Here is a 20803-nt window from a genome sequence, read left to right on the forward strand (position 1 = left end):
CACAGCTATCAGAATACTTATTATAATGTAGCTCTGATTCCATTATGATGCACTCTTATCTCTTTAATATTCCATTGTGAGCTAAATAACAAGACCATTGCATGTCCCCCCCCCCCCCGTGTTCTGTCTTAATATTGCACATGCTTATGTCTGATAGTTTAGTTTCCACTGATCTCTAAAAATTGTCATCGAATGTGATGGGCTGAGCATGATGGGCTGAATGTTACTGTGAGGATGGGCTGAGCATGATGGGCTGAATGTTACTGTGAGGATGGGCTGAGCATGATGGGCTGAATGTTACTGTGAGGATGGGCTGAGCATGATGGGCTGAATGTTACTGTGAGGATGGGCTGAGCATGATGGACTGAATGTTACTGTGAGGATGGGCTGAGCGTGATGGGCTGAATGTTACTGTGAGGATGGGCTGAGCGTGATGGGCTGAATGTTACTGTGAGGATGGGCTGAGCGTGATGGGCTGAATGTTACTGTGAGGATGGGCTGAGCGTGATGGGCTGAATGTTACTGTGAGGATGGGCTGAGCATGATGGGCTGAATGTTACTGTGAGGATGGGCTGAGCGTGATGGGCTGAATGTTACTGTGAGGATGGGCTGAGCGTGATGGGCTGAATGTTACTGTGAGGATGGGCTGAGCGTGATGGGCTGAATGTTACTGTGAGGATGGGCTGAGCGTGATGGGCTGAATGTTACTGTGAGGATGGGCTGAGCGTGATGGGCTGAATGTTACTGTGAGGATGGGCTGAGCATGATGGGCTGAATGTTACTGTGAGGATGGGCTGAGCGTGATGGGCTGAATGTTACTGTGAGGATGGGCTGAGCATGATGGGCTGAATGTTACTGTGAGGATGGGCTGAGCGTGATGGGCTGAATGTTACTGTGAGGATGGGCTGAGCATGATGGGCTGAATGTTACTGTGAGGATGGGCTGAGCGTGATGGGCTGAATGTTGCTGTGAGGATGGGCTGAGCATGATGGGCTGAATGTTGCTGTGAGGATGGGCTGAGCGTGATGGGCTGAATGTTACTGTGAGGATGGGCTGAATAAAGTCAGCTCAGGGTTAGAACATACACACAACACTGGCTCTCCAAGTACTTTTCTGTCCAGCTTTTATAGTGTGCCGCTATGTTTATTATAAGACACCACCTCGTACACGAGAGTGAGAGAGAGAGAGAGAGAGAGAGAGAGAGAGAGAGAGAGAGAGAGAGAGAGAGAGAGAGAGAGAGAGAGAGAGAGAGAGAGAGAGAGAGAGAGAGAGAGAGAGAGAGAGAGAGAGAGAGAGAGAGAGGGGGGGGGGGAGAGGGGGGGAGGCAAATATATGAAAATCTCTCAACATCAAAAATATATACAAAATGAATGCTTGCAATAAAGCCCATATATTATAACCCATTGCTACAATATGCAAGAGTCGGAGGGAAGTTTAATATAGGACTCCCCGCTGACTAGTTTATGAACAATAGAGGAGTGCAACACACGCATTTGGCACACGCAATGTGTGCGTGTGCCAAATGCGTGTGCAATGGGACCAAAGAGTCAAAGCTCAACCCCCGCAAGCACAAATAGGTGAGTACAAATAGGTGAGTATACAAACACACACACACACACACACACACACACACACACACACACACACACACACACACACACACACACACACACACACACACACACACACACTGTACTCACCTAGTTGTGCTTGAGGGGGTTGAGGTCTGTCTTTTTGGTCCCTCTCAACTGTCAAAAAAACAGGTGTACAGATTCCTGAGCCTATTGGGCTCTATCATATCTACATTTGAAACTGTGTATGGAGTCAGCCTTCACCACATCACTACTTAATGCATTCCATTTGTTAACTACTTTGCATTTGTTAACTACAATTTGCACAACGTTTCGAACCTCAAAGGTTCGAAACGTTGTGCAAATTGTATAAATAAGTGTAATACATTCTATAGTAATTCACTTTTTTCTTCACCTTGAAATTACGAAAATGAGTTTTGGAGAACTCCTCTTTCAGCTAAACCCTGATGCTAAGAAAATAGTTAGAGGGATAGAAGCCCTAAATCAGAAGATAGTAAATACAGAATATGCGGTCATATTCAATTATATATATATATATATATATATATATATATATATATATATATATATATATATATATATATATATATATATATATATATATATGTCGTACCTAGTAGCCAGAACGCACTTCTCAGCCTACTATGCAAGGCCCGATTTGCCTAATAAGCCTAGTTTTCATGAATTAATGTTTTTTCGACAACCTAACCTACCTAACCTAACCTAACGTTTTCGGCTACCTAACCTAACCTAACCTATAAAGATAGATTAGGTTAGGTTAGGTAGGGTTGGTTAGGTTCGGTCATATATCTACGTTAATTTTAACTCCAATAAAAAAAATTTACCTCATACATAATGAAATGGGTAGCTTTATCATTTCATAAGAAAAAAATTAGAGAAAATATATTAATTCAGTAAAACTTGGCTTATTAGGCAAATCGGGCCTCGCATAGTAGGCTGAGAAGTGAGTTCTGGCTACTAGGTACGACATATGTCTATATATATATATATATATATATATATATATATATATATATATATATATATATATATATATATATATATATATATATATATATATATATATATGTCGTACCTAGTAGCCAGAACTCACTTCTCAGCCTACTATGCAAGGCCCGATTTGCCTAATAAGCCAAGTTTTCATGAATTAATGTTTTTTCGTCTACCTAACCTACCTAACCTAACCTAACCTAGCTTTTTTTGGCTACCTAACCTAACCTTACCTATAAAGATAGGTTAGGTTAGGTTAGGTAGGGTTGGTTAGGTTCGGTCATATATCTACGTTAATTTTAACTCCAATACAAAAAATTGACCTCATACATAGTGAAAATGGCAGCTTTATCATTTCATAAGAAAAATATTATAGAAAATATATTAATTCAGGAAAACTTGGCTTATTATGCAAATCGGGCCTTGCATAGTAGGCTGAGAAGTGAGTTCTGGCTACTAGGTACGACATATATATATATATATATATATATATATATATATATATATATATATATATATATATATATATATATATATATGTATATAATACACACACACACACACACACACACACATATATATATGTATATATATGTATATACATCTACATATATATACACTCTCTCGCTCTCTCTCTCTCTCTCAGTAGGAACTCCTACTCTCCTCACATAGCTAATCAGGGCACAACAAGGAGGTCAAACTGCTGCCAGAAGTGAAATTACGTATTACGGTAATTAATGTGAACGCCTCAGGCAGACACGAACGCTGTACAAACAACCAAACACAAGACAAGCGCTGTACCCTGTTGTCAAACACCAGGTATACTTGTATATCCTGATGTGGAAGCAAGATATACATAATAATATATCCTAGCTCTACGTTCCTGTCCTGCAGCATGATATATCCCGCGCTGACTGGTAGGTATACAGCATATCTAACCTTCTGCCTCACCTTCACTTTCCTCACTTTCCTCACCATCTCCTTCCCTTCATCGCACGCTTCTTCCTCCTCCTACCTTCCTCATTTCCGAAGCTCTGTCCTTATATCGTTCCTACTTTCCTTCCATGTCTCCCTTCTTTCCTCCCTCCCTCTCAAGCCTACCTCCCACTCTCCAAAACCTCCTTCCCTTCCTTCTTCCCTCCCTCCCTCCCTCCCTCCCTCCCTCCCTCCCTCCCTCCCTCCCTCCTGGCCAGGCGTTATTTATGTACGACAAATTTCTTCCGCTGACAGATGCATGTTTAAGTCCATATTAGAAGTGACAGAAACACCGGGGACGAGCGGAGGGAAGACCACTATCAACGATGTGGAGGCGCATGAGCAAGTCGCAATAACGGACGCATGTGGAGACGGGCAGACGTACGGGGGAGGGGCTGAACCTACAGGATGGGGGGGGGGGGCGGACGTACAGGAAGACGGACAGACTCACAGGTGGCCGCTCACGGTACAGACAGACATACAAACACCGCTGGACACGTCGCGGACACAAACCATAAAATACATGTCTAAAATGGCGCGAGGTTTAAACTCCCGCAGACACCAGCAGAAACACAAAAAAATCTCTGGAACGTGAGAGAGAAAGAGAGAGAAAGAAAGAGAGACAGAGAGCGTGCACGCGCGCGCATTTCAACCCCATGGGGTCAAGAGGAATGCTACGCACGCGCCGCACTCAACTCCACACAAAACTGGGCAGCTTTGTATGCGTGGTGCGAGCGTTCACACATCACCTGGCCTGCGTGCGCCGCCTGCCAAATGACGGCCGGAATTTGGACCCTGAGAGCCAGGGCTCGTTCTGGCACTTAGCAGTCCAGATTGTGGCGGCTGCCAGTTGGCTTGCTGGGGGCTCCCTCTCCTCCCCCCCCCCTCCCTCCCCTGGCAAGATCAGATTAGGGTTGTTGTGGAGCCAGATTTGAGGGATGTGGGGCCTGATTTCAGCGGCAGTAAGGCCAGATTTAAGAGATGTGGAACCATATTTATGAGGCGGTTGGGGTAAGATTTGGGCGGCACGATGGGCACATATCAGGTTGGCCATCGGCACCACATCCCTCGAGACAGATTCCAGGGACAAGGTGCCGAATTTATAAGGCTGTTGGACCAGATTTAGTCAGCATTCGAGCCTGACTTATGATGCTCTTTGGCCAGATTTGGGTGCCAGGAGTGCCAGACTTGGTTGATGTGGGTCAGATTTGCTGTAAGGACTGAACTGATAAGATATTGGAGCCAAATTTGAAAAGCCGTGGTGGAGATCAGAGTCCTGGTTGTGGAAGGGGAGGGGAACCCACAACACCCACCCACACCCTCCAATACACCCACGAGTCGCAAGACATAAAAACAAATCCCCTAAAATCGTGTACTGAATCCTAATGTAAAACTTTTCTCCTGAGCGCACATGTACACATACATATATTTATTCAAATGCGCGTACATATGCCTAAACATTGTTGCAGACCCGCCCTAACGGGCGGGTCTGCGACAATGTTTCCGTGACACACACACACACACACACACACACACACACACACACACACACACACACACACACACACACACACACACACACACACACACACACTCTCTCTCTCTCTCTCTCTCTCTCTCTCTCTCTCTCTCTCTCTCTCTCTCTCTCTCTCTCTCTCACTCTCTCTCTCTCTCTCTCTCTCTCTCTCTCTCTCTCTCTCTCTCTCTCTCTCTCTCTCGCTCTCTCTCTCTCTCTCTCTCTCTCTCTCTCTTTCTTTCTCTCTCTCTCTCTCATCCCGCTTGCCCTCCTCCTGACAAATCCTATCACAGCATTATAGGAAAAGGGGCAAGCATGATGGCCAGAGAAAATAGGGGAACAGGGAAAAGTCAAGGTGATGAAATGAAGGAAATGTTCGCCCAGTTTGTAGGGAATATCAAAAGTGAGATGCAGGGAATGATGCAGGAAATGAAGAATGAAATAAGCAACCTGAAAAGAGAACTGACAGCAGCAAAAGAGGAGATTAGAACCCTCAAAGAGAACAGTGTTGATGCTGAGACTCAGATAATCATCCAGGGGGAAGGTGGAAATAATATACTGGAAGAGAATGCCACAATAAAAGCAACATTTGCAGAAATGCTAAAAAAAATAACTCTGAAGTAATGTCCACAATGATGGAGGTGGCCATGAAAGCAGCCTCCTCACAGGAAGCAGCACGCTTCACTAGCCAGCTGCTGGAAAGAAAAAGATCAGTGGTTGCTGTGGGTATTAAAGAGCAGGAAGGCTCCAACACGACAGAGTGGAATGATAAGGACAACGCAGCAGTAAATGAAACACTGAAGGCACTAGGGATGGAAGGGGCTGAGCATAGAATTGAGAAGGTTTTCAGGCTAGGCTGGTACAACAAAGACCGAGATCGTGTATTAAAGATAGTGTTTGCAAACGAGAACACAAAGGAGTTGATTCTAACGAGGAAAATCAACCTGCAACATGTGGGAGAATTCAAAAAAGTATTCCTCCAGAGGAACATGACGAGGGAGGAGAGAACCATGGCAGCAGAAGCAAGGAAGAGGTGCAGGGTGAGAGGGGAATCCCAGGAACTCACAGCTCCCAACACATCATCCCCAGAGGTGAAGGGGGGGGGGGGGGTAAACTCACAACCAGCTACCCAGTAACATCAGAGGGGAGGGCAACCACACCACCCTCCACTGCATAGAAAACCCCCCTACCCCAAACCCTCCCTGCCCCCACTCAAATGCTCAGCCAAATCTCCATACCCCCACACCCCATTCCCACCCTGCTACCCCTCCCCTCCTCCCGCCATGTCCCCCCTACCCCTTTTCCTTCCAGTCCTCTCTCCCCCTTTTCCTTCCAGTCCTCTCTCCCCCTTCATCCCATACCCTCCCTGTCCCCCCCCCCCTTCACTTGATCCCCCACCCCTCACCCCAGTATCCTCTGAGACCCTGTTATCCACCTCACAATTCCTCACACCCATGGAACAGCTTCCCCAACAGCAGAACACTCACCAAGGAGGCGATTTGAGAAGGGACAGAAGAAAGTGAGCCACAGGGCAATGTACACTAATATAGATGGAATTACAAATATAGCAAATGAGCTTGGAGAACGGGTACTAGAGGAAAACCCAGACATAATACCACTCACAGAAACAAAGCTAACGAAAACCATAACAAATGCAGTGTTCCTACAGGAATAATATGATATGAGGAAAGAGAGAGAAGGAAGAGGCGGTGGTGGTGTAGCTCTGCTGGTAAGAAAGGGCTGGAACTACGAGGAGATGGTTGTTCAGGAATGTAAGGGTTTCAGTGACTACATAGCAGGTACCATAACAACTGGAGGACAAAAAATTATAGTCGTAGTCATATATAATCCACCACCAAATGACAGAAGACCCAGACAGGAATATGATAGAAACAACATGGCCACCATTAACATGATAGAGAGAGCAGCTTCTGTTGCCAGCAGGAATGGATCTGGACTACTAATCATGGGAGACTTCAACCACGGGAAAATAGACTGGGAGAACAGGGATCCGCATGGAGGACCAGAACCTTAGCTCTCCATTGTGGAGAGCTAAGCTGCTGGACGTGGCAACAAGACACTTTCCAAGCCAGCACATCAAGGAACCAACAAGAATGAGAGGAGATGAACCAGCCATGCTCGATCTGATTTTACCCTAAATGAGTGGGATATAAGGGAAGTTAAGATGGAAGCACCCTTGGGAATGAGTGACCACAGTGTATTAAACTTTGAGTACCTGGTAGAGCTAGGAATTATCTCCCCCAAAATAGAACTAGGAAACAAAAGGCTGGCTTACCGAAAGGGGAAATATGAGCAGATGAGACGTTTCCTAAGGGAAATACCTTGGGACACAGACCTCAGAGCTAAGTCTGTACAAGATATGATGGACTATGTCACCCGAAAGTGTCAGGAGGCAGTAAACAGGTTCATTCTGTCCCAAAGGGAAAAATCCGAGAAGCAAAAGAAGAATCCATGGTATAATAGGGCATGTATGGAAGCGAAGGGACTGAACAAAAGGGCGTGGAGGAACTTCCGGAATAACAGAACACCAGAAAGTAGAGAGAGATACCAGAGAACCAGGAATGAGTATGTTAGGGTGAGAAGAGCAGCTGAGAAAAGGTATGAAAATGATATAGCAAACAAAGCCAAGACCGAACCAAAGCTACTCCATAGTCACAACAGGAGGAAAACAACAGTGAAAGAACAGGTAATGAAACTTAGAACAGGCGAGGACAGGTATACAGAGAATGACAAAGAGGTGTCTGAAGAACTCAACAAGAGGTTCCAGGAGGTCTTCACAATAGAACAAGGTGAGGTCACTGTGCTAGGAGAAAGGGGCGCAAATCAGGCGACCTTAGAACGGTTCGAAATTACGAGTGAGGAGGTCAAGAGACACCTACTGTATCTGGATGTTAGAAAGGCTGTTGGTCCAGACGGGGTCTCACCATGAGTACTGAAAGAGTGTGCAGAGGCACTTTGCTTGCCACTCTCCATAGTGTATAGTAAGTCACTGGAGACGGGAGACCTACCAGAAATATGGAAGACGGCGAATGTGGTCCCAATATAAAAAAGGACGACAGGCAAGAGGCACTGAACTACAGGCCAGTGTCCTATACTTGTATACCATGCAAGGTGATGGAGAAGATCGTGAGACAAAACCTAGTAACACATCTGGAGAGAAGGGACTTCGTGACAAATCGACAACATGGATTCAGGGAGGGTAAATCTTGCCTGACTGGCTTAATAGAATTCTACGACCAGGTGACAAAGATTAAGCAAGAAAGAGAAGGCTGGGCGGACTGCATTTTCTTGGATTGTCGGAAAGCTTTTGACACAGTACCGCATAAGAGGCTGGTACATAAGCTGGAGAGACAGGCAGGTGTAGCTGGTAAGGTGTTCCAGTGGATAAGGGAGTACCTAAGCAATAGGAAGCAGAGAGTTACGGTGAAGGGTGAGACCTCGGATTGGCGTGAAGTCACCAGTGGAGTCCCACAGGGCTCTGTACTCGGTCCAATCTTTTTCTGATATATGTAAATGATCTCCCGGAGGGTATAGATTCATTTCCCTCAATGTTTGCTGACGATGCCAAAATTATGAGAAGGATTAAGACAGAGGATGACTGCTTGAGGCTTCAAGAAGACCTAGACAAGCTGAAGGAATGGTCGAACAAATGGTTGTTAGAGTTGAGTTTAAGGGGGCATAATCTTTTTAAATTAAAAGTTGTTCAATTTGCTTATAAATTTATTTATAAAATGGTTATAGAAAGGGCTGCAACTGGTCCACGTTTCACCATCACACCCTAAACAGAAAAGGAGAAAGCAAATACACAACGTATTATGCAACGAATTTTGAACATTTTCAAATAATCTCAGGGAACACATGTGTCAACTAAAATCCTTTCTATAACACTCAGATATTAAAATTAGCACATAAAAAAGAATGCAGTGAGTAGTTTTATCAAAAAAGTGTTTAGTGCAATAATATAATTATTCAAAGTTACCCTTCCAAAAATATGCAATATATGATGTTTATAATTTTTATAAAATCAACAAATGGACTTTGGACTAAAATGTCTAGTATGTACTGTAGAAGCACAAACTCTACATATAAGGTGTAATGTGCATGTAAATTGATTAATAAATGAAAGCTATGAAGTACTTTCAAGTTGTAAATTACTTTCCTGAGTAAAATAAAGATCAAAGTTCGGCCACCTGTAGCTGAGCTTGACTTCGACAGATTTCGTTCATAATTGGCACCCTTGCAGATAGGCATCCATCGAGCAAGGTGTGCAAGTTTCATGCAAATCCCTTGATAACAAACGAAAAAAAAATTGGCCAAAAAAAAAAAAAAAAAAAAAAATTACATATATATATATTGCACATACATATTACAATTATTACAAGAGTTTGTGCTTCTACAGCACATAGTAGACATTTTAGTTGACACATGTGTTCCCTGAGATTATTTGAGAATGTTCAAGATTCGTTGCATAATACGTTGTGTATTTTTTTCTCCTTTTCTGTTTAAGGTGTGATGGTGAAACTTGGACCAGTTGCATCCCTTTCTATAACCATTTCATAAATAAATTTATAAGCAAATTGAACAACTTTTATTTAACCAGAGTATGCCCTTTTTAACCCAAGCAAATGTAATGTAATGAAGATAGGCGTAGGGCGCAGGAGGTCAGATACTAGTTATCATCTGGGAGTTGAAATTCTTAATGAGTCAGAGAGAGAAAAAGACTTGGGGGTTGACATCACGCCAGACCTGTCTCCTGCAGCCCATACCAAGAGGATAACATCAGCGGCATATGCCAGGTTGGCCAACATAAGAACGGCATTCAGAAACTTGTGTAAGGAATCATTCAGAACTTTGTATACCACATATGTAAGGCCAATCCTGGAGTATGCAGCCCCAGAATGGAGTCCATATCTAATCAAGGATAAGACCAAACTGGAAAATGTTCAAAGGTTTGCCACTATACTTGTACCCGAGCTGAGAGGTATGAGCTACGAGGAGAGGCTACGGGAATTAAACCTCACTTCGCTGGAATACAGAAGAGTTAGGGGGGACATGATCTCCACATTCAAGATTCTCAAGGGAATTAATAGGGTAGATAAAGACAGGCTATTTAACACAAAGGGGCACGCGCACTAGCGGACGCAGGTGGAAACTGAGTGCCCAAATGAGCCACAGAGATATTAGAAAGAACATTTTTAGTGTCAGAGTGGCTTACAAATGGAATGCATTAGGAAGTGATGTGGTGGAGGCTGACTCCATACACAGTTTCAAGTGTAGATATTATAGAGCCCAATAGGCTCAGGAACCTGTATACCTGTTGATTGACGGTTGAGAGGCGGGTCCAAAGAGCCAGAGCTCAACCCCCGCAAGCACAATTAGGTGAGTACACACACACACACACACACACACACACACACACACACACACACACACACACACACACACACACACACACACACACACACACACAGAAAGGGAAGTGAGAGTGAAAGGGTAGGTAATTCATTGGATAAGGGAGTACCTAAGTAACAGAAGACAGCGAGTCACTGTGAGGGGTGAGGTCTCAAGTTGGCGTGACGTCACAAGTGGAGTCCCACAGGGGTCAGTCCTTGGTCCTATACTGTTTCTGATATATGTAAATGATCTCCCAGAGGGTATAGAATCGTTTTTCTCAATGTTTGCTGATGATGCAAAAATTATGAGGAGGATTGAAACAGAGAATGATAGTAGGAGGCTACAGGATGACCTAGACAGACTGAATGAATGGTCCAACAAATGGCTGCTAAAGTTTAACCCGAGTAAATGCAAAGTAATGAAACTAGGCAGTGGAAACAGGAGGCCAGACACAAGATACAGAATAACAGATGAAGTACTTAATGAAACGGAAAGAGAGAAAGATCTAGGAATTGATATCACAAGAAACCTGTCTCCTGAAGCCCACATAAAAAGAATTACGTCTGCGGCATATGCGAGGCTGGCTAACATCAGAACAGCCTTCAGGAACCTGTGTAAGGAATCATTCAGAATCTTGTATACCACATATGTAAGACCAATCCTGGAGTATGCGGCCCCAGCATGGAGCCCGTACCTTGTCAAGCACAATTAAGCTTGAAAAAGTTGAAAGGCATGCCACTACACTAGTCCCAGAACTAAGAGGCATGAGTTACGAAGAAAGACTGCGAGAAATGCACCTCACGACACTAGAAGACAGAAGAGTAAGGGGAGACATGATCACTACCTACAAAATTTTCAGAGGAATTGAAAGGGTAAATAAAGATAAACTGTTTAACACTGGTGGTTCGCGAACAAGGGGACACAGGTGGAAACTGAGTACCCAAATGAGCCACAGGGACGTTAGAAATGTTGTTGTTGTTAAAGATTCGCTACCTGAAACAAAAAGTTCCAGGTAACACGGGCTATGGTGAGCCCGCAGGACGTTAGAAAGAACTTTTTCAGTGTCAGAGTAGTTAACAGATGGAATGCATTAGGCAGTGATTTGGTGGAGGCTGACTCCTTACAGTTTCAAATGTAGATATGATAGAGCTCAGTAGGCTCAAGAATCTGTACATCAGTTGATTGACAGTTGAGAGGTGGGACCTAAGAGCCAGAGCTCATCCCCCGCAAGCACGATTAAGTGAGTACACACACACACACACACATACGTAAGACCAATCCTGGAGTATGCGGCCCCAGCATGGAGCCCGAACCTTGTCAAGCACAAGACGAAGCTGGAAAAAGTTCAGAGGTATGCCACTAGACTAGTCCCAGAACTTAGATTCATGAGATACGAGGAAAGGCTGCGGGAAATGCACCTTACGACACTGGAAGACAGAAGAGTGAGGGGAGACATGATCACTACCTACAAAATTCTCAGGGGAATTGACAGGGTAGACAAGGATAAATTATTCAACACTGGTGGTATGCGAACAAGGGGACACAGGTGGAAACTGATTACCTAAATGAGCCATAGGGACGTCAGAAAGAACTTTTTCAGTGTCAGAGTAGTTAACAGGTGGAATGCATTAGGCAGTGATGTGGTGGAGGCTGACTCCATACACAGTTTCAAGTGTAGATATGATAGAGTCCAGTAGGCTCAAGATTCTGTACACCAGTTGATTGACAGTTGAGAGGCGGGACCAAAGAGCCAGAGCTCAACCCCCGCAAGCACAAATCGGTGAGTACACACACACACACAAAAGAGAGGGGCCAAGAGCTAACAGCTCGATCCCTCAGGCACAAATAGTAAACAAACAATAAACACACACAAAAGTGGAGAAACAGCATAAAAACATACACAAAGCAAAAATAAATAAAAAACTAATTTCAAGTGGCTGCTGGAGTTTAATCCCAATGAAGTGCACAGCAATGAAGAGAAGACAAAGGCTACCACATCGTATTGTAACACATTCAATAGCCGCATGGAGAAAAAAATATATTTTGTGAGACATGACAGGTTCCTTTCCCTTGAAGAACTCACTCACACTTGTTAACATGATCATGGTTTGTATGCTAGGCCCAGCTTAGGGTTCCCCTCACCATGGAGGCTTCACATCATCAATCACTCACAGAAGCCGGATGCTCATCAGTGGCTTCCCACCAGACTGTATGAGTTGGAGGAACATCAGAGGCCGCTAGACTGCTCCTTAAAGGAGCTGGAGGAACATCAGAGGCCGCTAGACTGCTCCTTAAAGGAGCTGGAGGAACATCAGAGGCCGCTAGACTGCTCCTTAAAGGAGCTGGAGGAACATCAGAGACCGCTAGACTGCTCCTTAAAGGAGCTGGAAGAACATCAGAGGCCGCTAGACTGCTCCTTAAAGGAGCTGGAAGAACATCAGAGGCCGCTAGACTGCTCCTTAAAGGAGCTGGAGGAACATCAGAGGCCGCTAGACTGCTCCTTAAAGGAGCTGGAAGAACATCAGAGGCCGCTAGACTGCTCCTTAAAGGAGCTGGAAGAACATCAGAGGCCGCTAGACTGCTCCTTAAAGGAGCTGGAGGAACATCAGAGGCCGCTAGACTGCTCCTTAAAGGAGCTGGAAGAACATCAGAGGCCGCTAGACTGCTCCTTAAAGGAGCTGGAAGAACATCAGAGGCCGCCTCGTCAATGTTTACTAGGACATGGTCGCGTAACGCCACACTGGCGTTCTCTCCTCCTGTGTATCAGCAGTGGACGCGCTTAATGCTATTTACTCTTCTGGCTCCATGGTTTAGTTTTCCAAGGTGGGCTTATCTTGTTATGTATGTTACTGCTGTTACTGCTGCTGTTGTTAGTCCTGCTGCTGTTACTGCTGCTGTTGTTGTTAGTACTGCTGCTGTTACTGCTGTTGTTGTTAATACTGCTGTTGTTGTTAGCACTGCTGCTGTTACTGCTGTTGTTGTTAGTACTGCTGCTGTTACTGCTGCTGTTACTGCTGTTGTTGTTGTTAGTACTGCTGTTGTTGTTAATACTGCTGTTGTTGTTAGCACTGCTGCTGTTACTGCTGTTGTTGTTAGTACTGCTGCTGTTACTGCTGTTGTTGTTAGCACTGCTGTTGTTGTTAGCACTGTTGCTGTTACTGCTGTTGTTGTTAGCACTTCTGCTGTTACTGCTGTTGTTGTTAATACTGCTGCTGTTACTGCTGTTGTTGTTAGCACTGCTGCTGTTACTGCTGTTGTTGTTAGTACTGCTGCTGTTAGTGCTGTTGTTGTTAGTACTGCTGCTGTTACTGTTGTTGTTGTTAGTACTGCTGCTGTTAATGCTGTTGTTAGTACTACTGCTGCTGTTACTGCTGTTGTTGTTAGCACTTCTGCTGTTACTGCTGTTGTTGTTAATACTGCTGCTGTTACTGCTGTTGTTGTTAGCACTGCTGCTGTTACTGCTGTTGTTGTTAGCACTGCTGCTGTTACTGCTGTTGTTGTTAATACTTCTGCTGTTACTGCTGTTGTTGTTAGTACTGCTGCTGTTACTGTTGTTGTTGTTAGTACTGCTGCTGTTAATGCTGTTGTTAGTACTACTGCTGCTGTTACTGCTGTTGTTGTTACTACTGCTGCTGTTACTAATGCTGCTGTTACTGCTGTTGTTACTAATGCTGCTGTTACTGCTGCTGTTACTAATGCTACTGTTACTGCTGCTGTTACTAATGCTGCTGTTACTGCTGCTGTTACTAATGCTGCTGTTACTAAAGCTGCTGTTACTAATGCTGCTGTTACTAATGCTGCTGTTACTGCTGCTGTTGTAACGCCACAAATGCCTTCTATATATATTATATACAGATTTGAGTGTACGAATGAGAGGGAAGGTTTCGAGCGACAGTAAGGCAAAAAGACAATGCCAAGCAACACCTGGAAAGGTGTGATGTTTGAAGTCACCATTTAATACCTTAATCAATTATTATGCGACCCACTAAACCCACACCTGCGGCTAGTCACGTGTAGGATGTAACTGGTATATGTTCTGAGGTGCTGCTTCTGCTTCTGTTGCTGCTCCTGCTGTTGCTGCTGCTGCTGTTACTGCTGTTGCTGCTGCTGCTGTTGCTGCTGCTGCTGTTGTTACTGCTGTTGCTGCTGCTGCTGTTGTTACTGCTGTTGCTGCTGCTGCTGTTGTTACTGCTGTTGCTGCTGCTGCTGTTGTTACTGCTGTTGCTGCTGCTGCTGCTACTGTTGTTACTGCTGTTGCTGCTCCTGCTGTTGCTGCTGCTGCTGTTGTTACTGCTGTTGCTGCTGCTGCTGTTGCTGCTGCTGCTGTTGTTACTGCTGTTGCTGCTGCTGCTGCTGTTGTTACTGCTGTTGCTGCTGCTGCTGTTGTTACTGCTGTTGCTGCTGCTGCAGCAGCACACTGGGCTTAGTGTATGTAAAGCTGAGAAATATTCAGGCACTCGCCGTAAGTAGTGGCGTCGTTGGTGGGAGTATCCAAATCGCGTTTGATCCCCTACCGTGAGCCGCCCACAGCCTCCCAGAGACTCGGAACACATTGTCTTAGGCGCGAGAGCCTCTTATGCCTCCCATGAAGAGCTGTTTTTATCATGCTTCGCCTGTGCTTCCCCTACGACACACCCCTGCGACGCAGCACTACGACACATCCTTGCGACACATCTCTAAGACACAGCCCTACGACACACCCCTGCGACACACCCCTACAACACACCCCTGTGATACACCCCTACGACACACCCCTGCGACACTCCCCTACGACACACCCCTACGACACACCCCTGCGATTCCCCTGCGACACACCCCTACGTCACAGCACTACGTCACACCCCTACGATACACCCCTACCTGACACCCCTGCGACACACCCCTACGACACACCCCCTGCGACACACCCCTGCGACACACCCCTGCGACACACCCCTGCGACATATCCCTACGACACACCCCTGCAACACACCCCTGCGACACACACCCTACGACACACCCCTGTGACACACCCCTACGACACACCCCTGCGACACACCCCTACGACACACCCCTGCAACACACCCCTGCGACACACCCCTGCCACACACCCCTTCGACACACCCCTGCGACACACCCCTACGACACACCCATGCGACACACCCCTACAACACACCCCTGCGACACACCCCAACGACTCACCCCTACGACACACCCCTACAACACACCCCTGCGACACACCCCTGCGACACACCCCTGCGACACACCCCTGCGACACACCCCTGCGACACACCCCTACCACCAACCGTGACACCTGTCTCCCGCCCATGACACGCCTCTACCCCCAGCCAGGAAGGCTAACACAGGTCACGTGGCCATAGCTGAGAATATCCACAGCTTAGTGCCACAATAATTCTCTCACGGCTGGCTCTAATTACCGCCTGACACAGGCCAAGTGCAGGGAGCTTAAAATCGGCTGTCATTATACTGGAATAATGAGGCTCCTCGCCTCACACACCGGTATAATGAGGCTCCTCGCCTCACACACCGGTATAATGAGGCTCCTCGCCTCACACACCGGTATAATGAGGCTCCTCGCCTCACACACCGGTATAATGAGGCTCCTCGCCTCACACACCGGTATAATGAGGCTCCTCGCCTCACACACCAGTATAATGAGAGTCCTCGCCTCACACACCGGTATAATTTGGCTCCTCGCCTCACACACCGGTATAATGAGGCTCCTCGCCTCACACGCAGACATAACAAACTTCGCCAAGGCGAGACGGGATTGATACAGATAATGGCTCCAAAGAGCCTTCCTTACGGGCTCACCATAGCCCGTGCTACTTGCAAATTTTTGTTCCGAGTAGCTGAATCTAAAACACCAACAACAACAACGAGAGGAGACTTGGTGAGGGGGGGGGGAGGGAGGAGAGAGGAGGGAGTCTGCGGAGCAACAAAACAACTCCCCTCAGCGTGGAGGAGCCAGCAGAGGTGGACAAGTGCAGCAGTTAGAGCAGAAGAAGCCGGATAAAACCACAGTCTCCTGAGTGGCTGTAGCCCAACACACCGGGAAGAAAGCCGGCTGCTTTTTAGGAGATTGTGTGACCATCGTAACTTGCAAGATAAATCTCTCGTTCAGAGGTTTCTCTCCGGCCTGTTTTGTGAGGGCAAGCGTCTCTTTGATGAAGTTTGTGGCCGGTGGTGAATGTTGGCATTTCTTAAATAGGATTTAAAAAGCGGCGTGAATTCATGAGTGTATTTCAGAAGTCGTGTGATGTTCTAGCAAAGGAGTAGGGGGTCATATCTTTCACAACACGTTGAACAAATCTCGTTTTTTGATTGTTAAAACTGTGTGTATCGTTAGCCAAGGGTGTATTAGCTGAGATAAGGCTGGGTTAGGCTCGGTTGGGTTAGGGTGGCTTGAGTTAGACTGAGACTGGTTTGGGTTAGAGTAGGTTAGGTAAGGTTAGCTTAGTTTTAAATACCGGTAGCGAGCTGTTTTGTGTTCGTTGTGACTAGAATCCATTGCAACATACTTGAGACTGTATGAGAAAGAGATGCGAACTTTGGTTTAGAGTAGAGAAGTGAATATAAAAGTGGCCCAAGAGAGATAAAAAGCACTTAATTGGAGGGGAAAGTGTATAGCGCTCCCCTGTGTGCCTTGTTGCATAGTCTGACCTCACCAGCAACGTAACGAGGCTCCAGACATCGCTGTGTCACCTGTCTGCGACAGAGACTCTTGGAGCTAATGGTGGCAAAACACTGACGCAGGACCACAGTGCCACCACACCATAGCTCTAACCTCCCCCACCACTGCTTCCACCATCACTGCCACCATAATCACCGCACCATAACCTCCTCATAACCGCACCATAACCGCGTCATAACCGCACCATAACCGCCACCTTATCACCGCAGCCACCTCCGGCGCTGGTTCAATCTCAGATAATCAGGCAGAGGTAATGACATGGAAAGATAGACACGAGATTGCTAGCAGGGGAATACGCGGAGATGAGGTGCAGCAGCAGCAGGAGAAGGAGGAGGAGAAAGAGTAAAAGGAGCAGCAGGAGTGGGAGAAGAAAACTAAACACAAGAGGAAAGCGAGTAGGAATAGAAGAAAGTAAAGGAGAATGAAGGTGGCTGAATAGTAAAGTGGCAAGAGAAAGGAAGAGAAAGGCGTGAGTGAGATGGACGTGAGTAAAAGGAGAGCTAGGAGGAAGAGCAGGAACGAAGTGCAAATAGAAAGAGGTGCGGGAGAAATATGACGAGAGAGAGAGAGGAAGCAGGAGGACGAGGAAGAGGAGCAAGAGGACGAGGAAGAGGAGGACGAGGAAGAGGAGGGGAGTAGGTGGCCAGATAGTCAGGAGATAATAAGTTAATTTTCTGTTTCGGAAATTTCTCATTATTCGTTAAGGCTGTCTCGTGACGCCCCAGACTCAAGACATCCTGCGACGCTGCAGCATCCCAGAGTGTCATCCCAGAGTGCCATTCCAGAGTGTCATCCTAGAGTACAATCTCAGAGTAGGACCCCAGAGTGCCGCTCAGACCCTACAAATCAGTCCTAATTAGACCCCATAAAATATTTTACAACCTTCACAGCAGGAACCACTCGTCTAGTTCTTGTAAAAAAAGTGATGCCAACTGTCGTAATGACGTTCTTGTAAATCACCTCACTAGCTCGTGTGTGTGCGTCCCCACCCCTCGTAGGTGGCCCGCTGTGCCGCCTTGCGTCCAACCACTCTCAACCATCCAGCGGTACTCAATCACATCAGTTCCTGAAGCTTCAACGAACTGCAAGATTGATTCCAGTTACGCAGCTGCCAATTTTTTTTTATACAAGAGTTCTTACATTCTTGTACAGCCTCTAGCACGCATAATTTTTCGAGCAGGTCCTTAATACTAATTTTTCCCTGGAATACGACCCGCCAAGTCGTTGAACAACCAGTACCAAATGACGACGAGGAGTCATAATAATGTGGCTGAAATAAGCTGACCAAACCACACACTAGAATGTGAAGGGACGACGACGTTTCGGTCCGTCCTGGACCATTTTCAAGTGGTCCAGAACGGACCGAAATGTCGTCGTCCCTTCACTTTCTAGTGTTGTTTGGTCAACAACCAGTACCAATTCACTTTTGGGTGAACTGAGGTTACAGTTAACGAATTGCGTCCAGTAAATCCTCCCTCAGGCAGGATACGAACCCAGGCCTAAGCGCTCGCGAAGCGCCGGACGAGTGCTTTACGAGTGCGCCCAGTAACGGAGTAGATTGGCCAGTTGTTCAGAGTTGGACACTCGCTCCCTTCGTCATGACTATAGCCAGCGTTCCCACCTCAGTATACCTGAGTACAGGCAGTGTTCCAGCTGAGTACAGGCAGTGTTCCAGCTAAGTACAGGCAGTGTTCCAGCCGAGGACAGGCAGTGTTCCAGCCGAGTACAGGCAGTATTCCAACCGAGTACAGGCAGTATTCCAACCGAGTACAGGCAGTATTCCAACCGAGTACAGGCAGTATTCCAACCGAGGACAGGCGGTGTTCCTGCCGAGTACAGATAGTGTTCCACCCGAGTACAGTCAGTGTTCCAGGGTTAAGAAACTCTCAGAAATATGAGGACGAGGAGCTGGAATAAAGACGCAGTGAAGGAGTAGTGGCCAAGCATTAAGGTTATCGGGAATCGAACGTCGGGCTTACGTACACTGTGGCTTACCTGTAGTTTGTTTAAGAGTTCAAGTCCCAGGGCCCCGGCATGGAGCCTGGCTTGTCTTGTGCTAACTTGCCAACACCAGATGCTTGGAGCATCACAAGGAAGACCCTCAGTTAATTGATACTTAAAACATAAGAATCCACTTAGGAAAACTTTACACCTTTCCTTAATCAAAACGGCTTAATTTGCATTTATTATACAATTTATGAGATCTGAAACGCTACGAGCTTGATTTTAAGAATAATAACATTGGAACGGTAACGACCTCGCAGTGTTTACTAAATACTCATGGATCCTATACCCATGGATCCTATATACCCATGGATCCTATATACCCATGGATCCTATACCCTTGGATCCTATATACCCATGAATCACTATATCCTTAAAAGTTACACAACCCGGCGTCCGCCTGAACCCACTAAGAACCTGAGGCACGGAGATGGTACCCAGTCCCACCTTCACTCTGGTGTGAGTAATGGAGTTTGATCCTTGAAGTCTTGGCTTCAAAGACTTTTTTTCAATTCTGTGTGGGATTATACGGATTTCTTCAGTCTTACTTTATTATAATGCATAACTAATGGTAGCTGTAATACGTAACTACATAACGCTGTAGTTTCCTCACCCCAGCGAGTTATTCTAGTGTGTAAACCTAACACAACATTCTGAAAAAAGCTTTGAACGCACCGTCTATTAACCCATATTGTGTTTATATTATATAGTGTAGTTTATATACATATATGTTTGTCATTTTTGTATATTCTTATGTTCAATATTGAATATTTAATTTTGTTGTTGTAATATGAATTCGTCCCTCTCTTAGCGCCATATATATATATATATATATATATATATATATATATATATATATATATATATATATATATATATATATATATATATATATGTCGTACCTAGTAGCCAGAACGCACTTATCAGCCTACAATGCAAGGCCCGATTTGCCTAATAAGCCAAGTTTTCATGAATTAATATGTTTTCTCTAGTTTTTTTCTTACAAAATGATAAAGCTACCCATTTCATTATGTATGAGGTCAATTTTATTTTAATGGAGTTAAAATTAACGTAGATATATGACCGAACCTAACCAACCCTACCTAACCTAACCTAACCTATCTTCATAGGTTAGGTTCGGTTAGGTAGCAGAAAAAGTTAGGTTAGGTTAGGTTAGGTAGGTTAGGTAGTCGAAAAAACATTAATTCATGAAAACTTGGCTTATTAGGCAAATCGGGCCTTGAATAGTAGGCTGATAAGTACGTTCTGGCTATTAGGTACGACATATATATATATATATATATATATATATATATATATATATATATATATATATATATATGTCGTACCTAATAGCCAGAACGCACTTCTCAGCCTACTATTCAAGGCCCGATTTGCCTAATAAGCCAAGTTTTCATGAATTAATGTTTTTTCGTCTACCTAACCGACCTAACCTAACCTAACCTAGCTTTTTTTGGCTACCTAACCTAACCTTACCTATAAATATAGGTTAGGTTAGGTTAGGTAGGGTTGGTTAGGTTCGGTCATATATCTACGTTAATTTTAACTCCAATAAAAAAAAATTGACCTCATACA

The 20803-nt window shown here is 45.3% G+C and overlaps 1 protein-coding gene across 1 annotated transcript; it reads left to right on the forward strand.

Moving 5' to 3' along the window:
* The first annotated feature begins 5412 nt into the window (after positions 1–5412).
* LOC138363248 (myosin heavy chain, clone 203-like) lies at positions 5413–13292 on the forward strand. Its single transcript, XM_069322257.1, has 2 exons — positions 5413–5714; positions 12629–13292. The coding sequence occupies exons 1-2, from the start codon at positions 5413–5415 to the stop codon at positions 13290–13292; spliced, it is 966 nt and encodes a 321-aa protein (XP_069178358.1).
* The last annotated feature ends 7511 nt before the right edge of the window (positions 13293–20803 follow it).

This window comes from Procambarus clarkii, chromosome 10, assembly GCF_040958095.1.
Source record: "Procambarus clarkii isolate CNS0578487 chromosome 10, FALCON_Pclarkii_2.0, whole genome shotgun sequence".
Taxonomy (NCBI): Eukaryota; Metazoa; Arthropoda; class Malacostraca; order Decapoda; family Cambaridae; genus Procambarus; species Procambarus clarkii.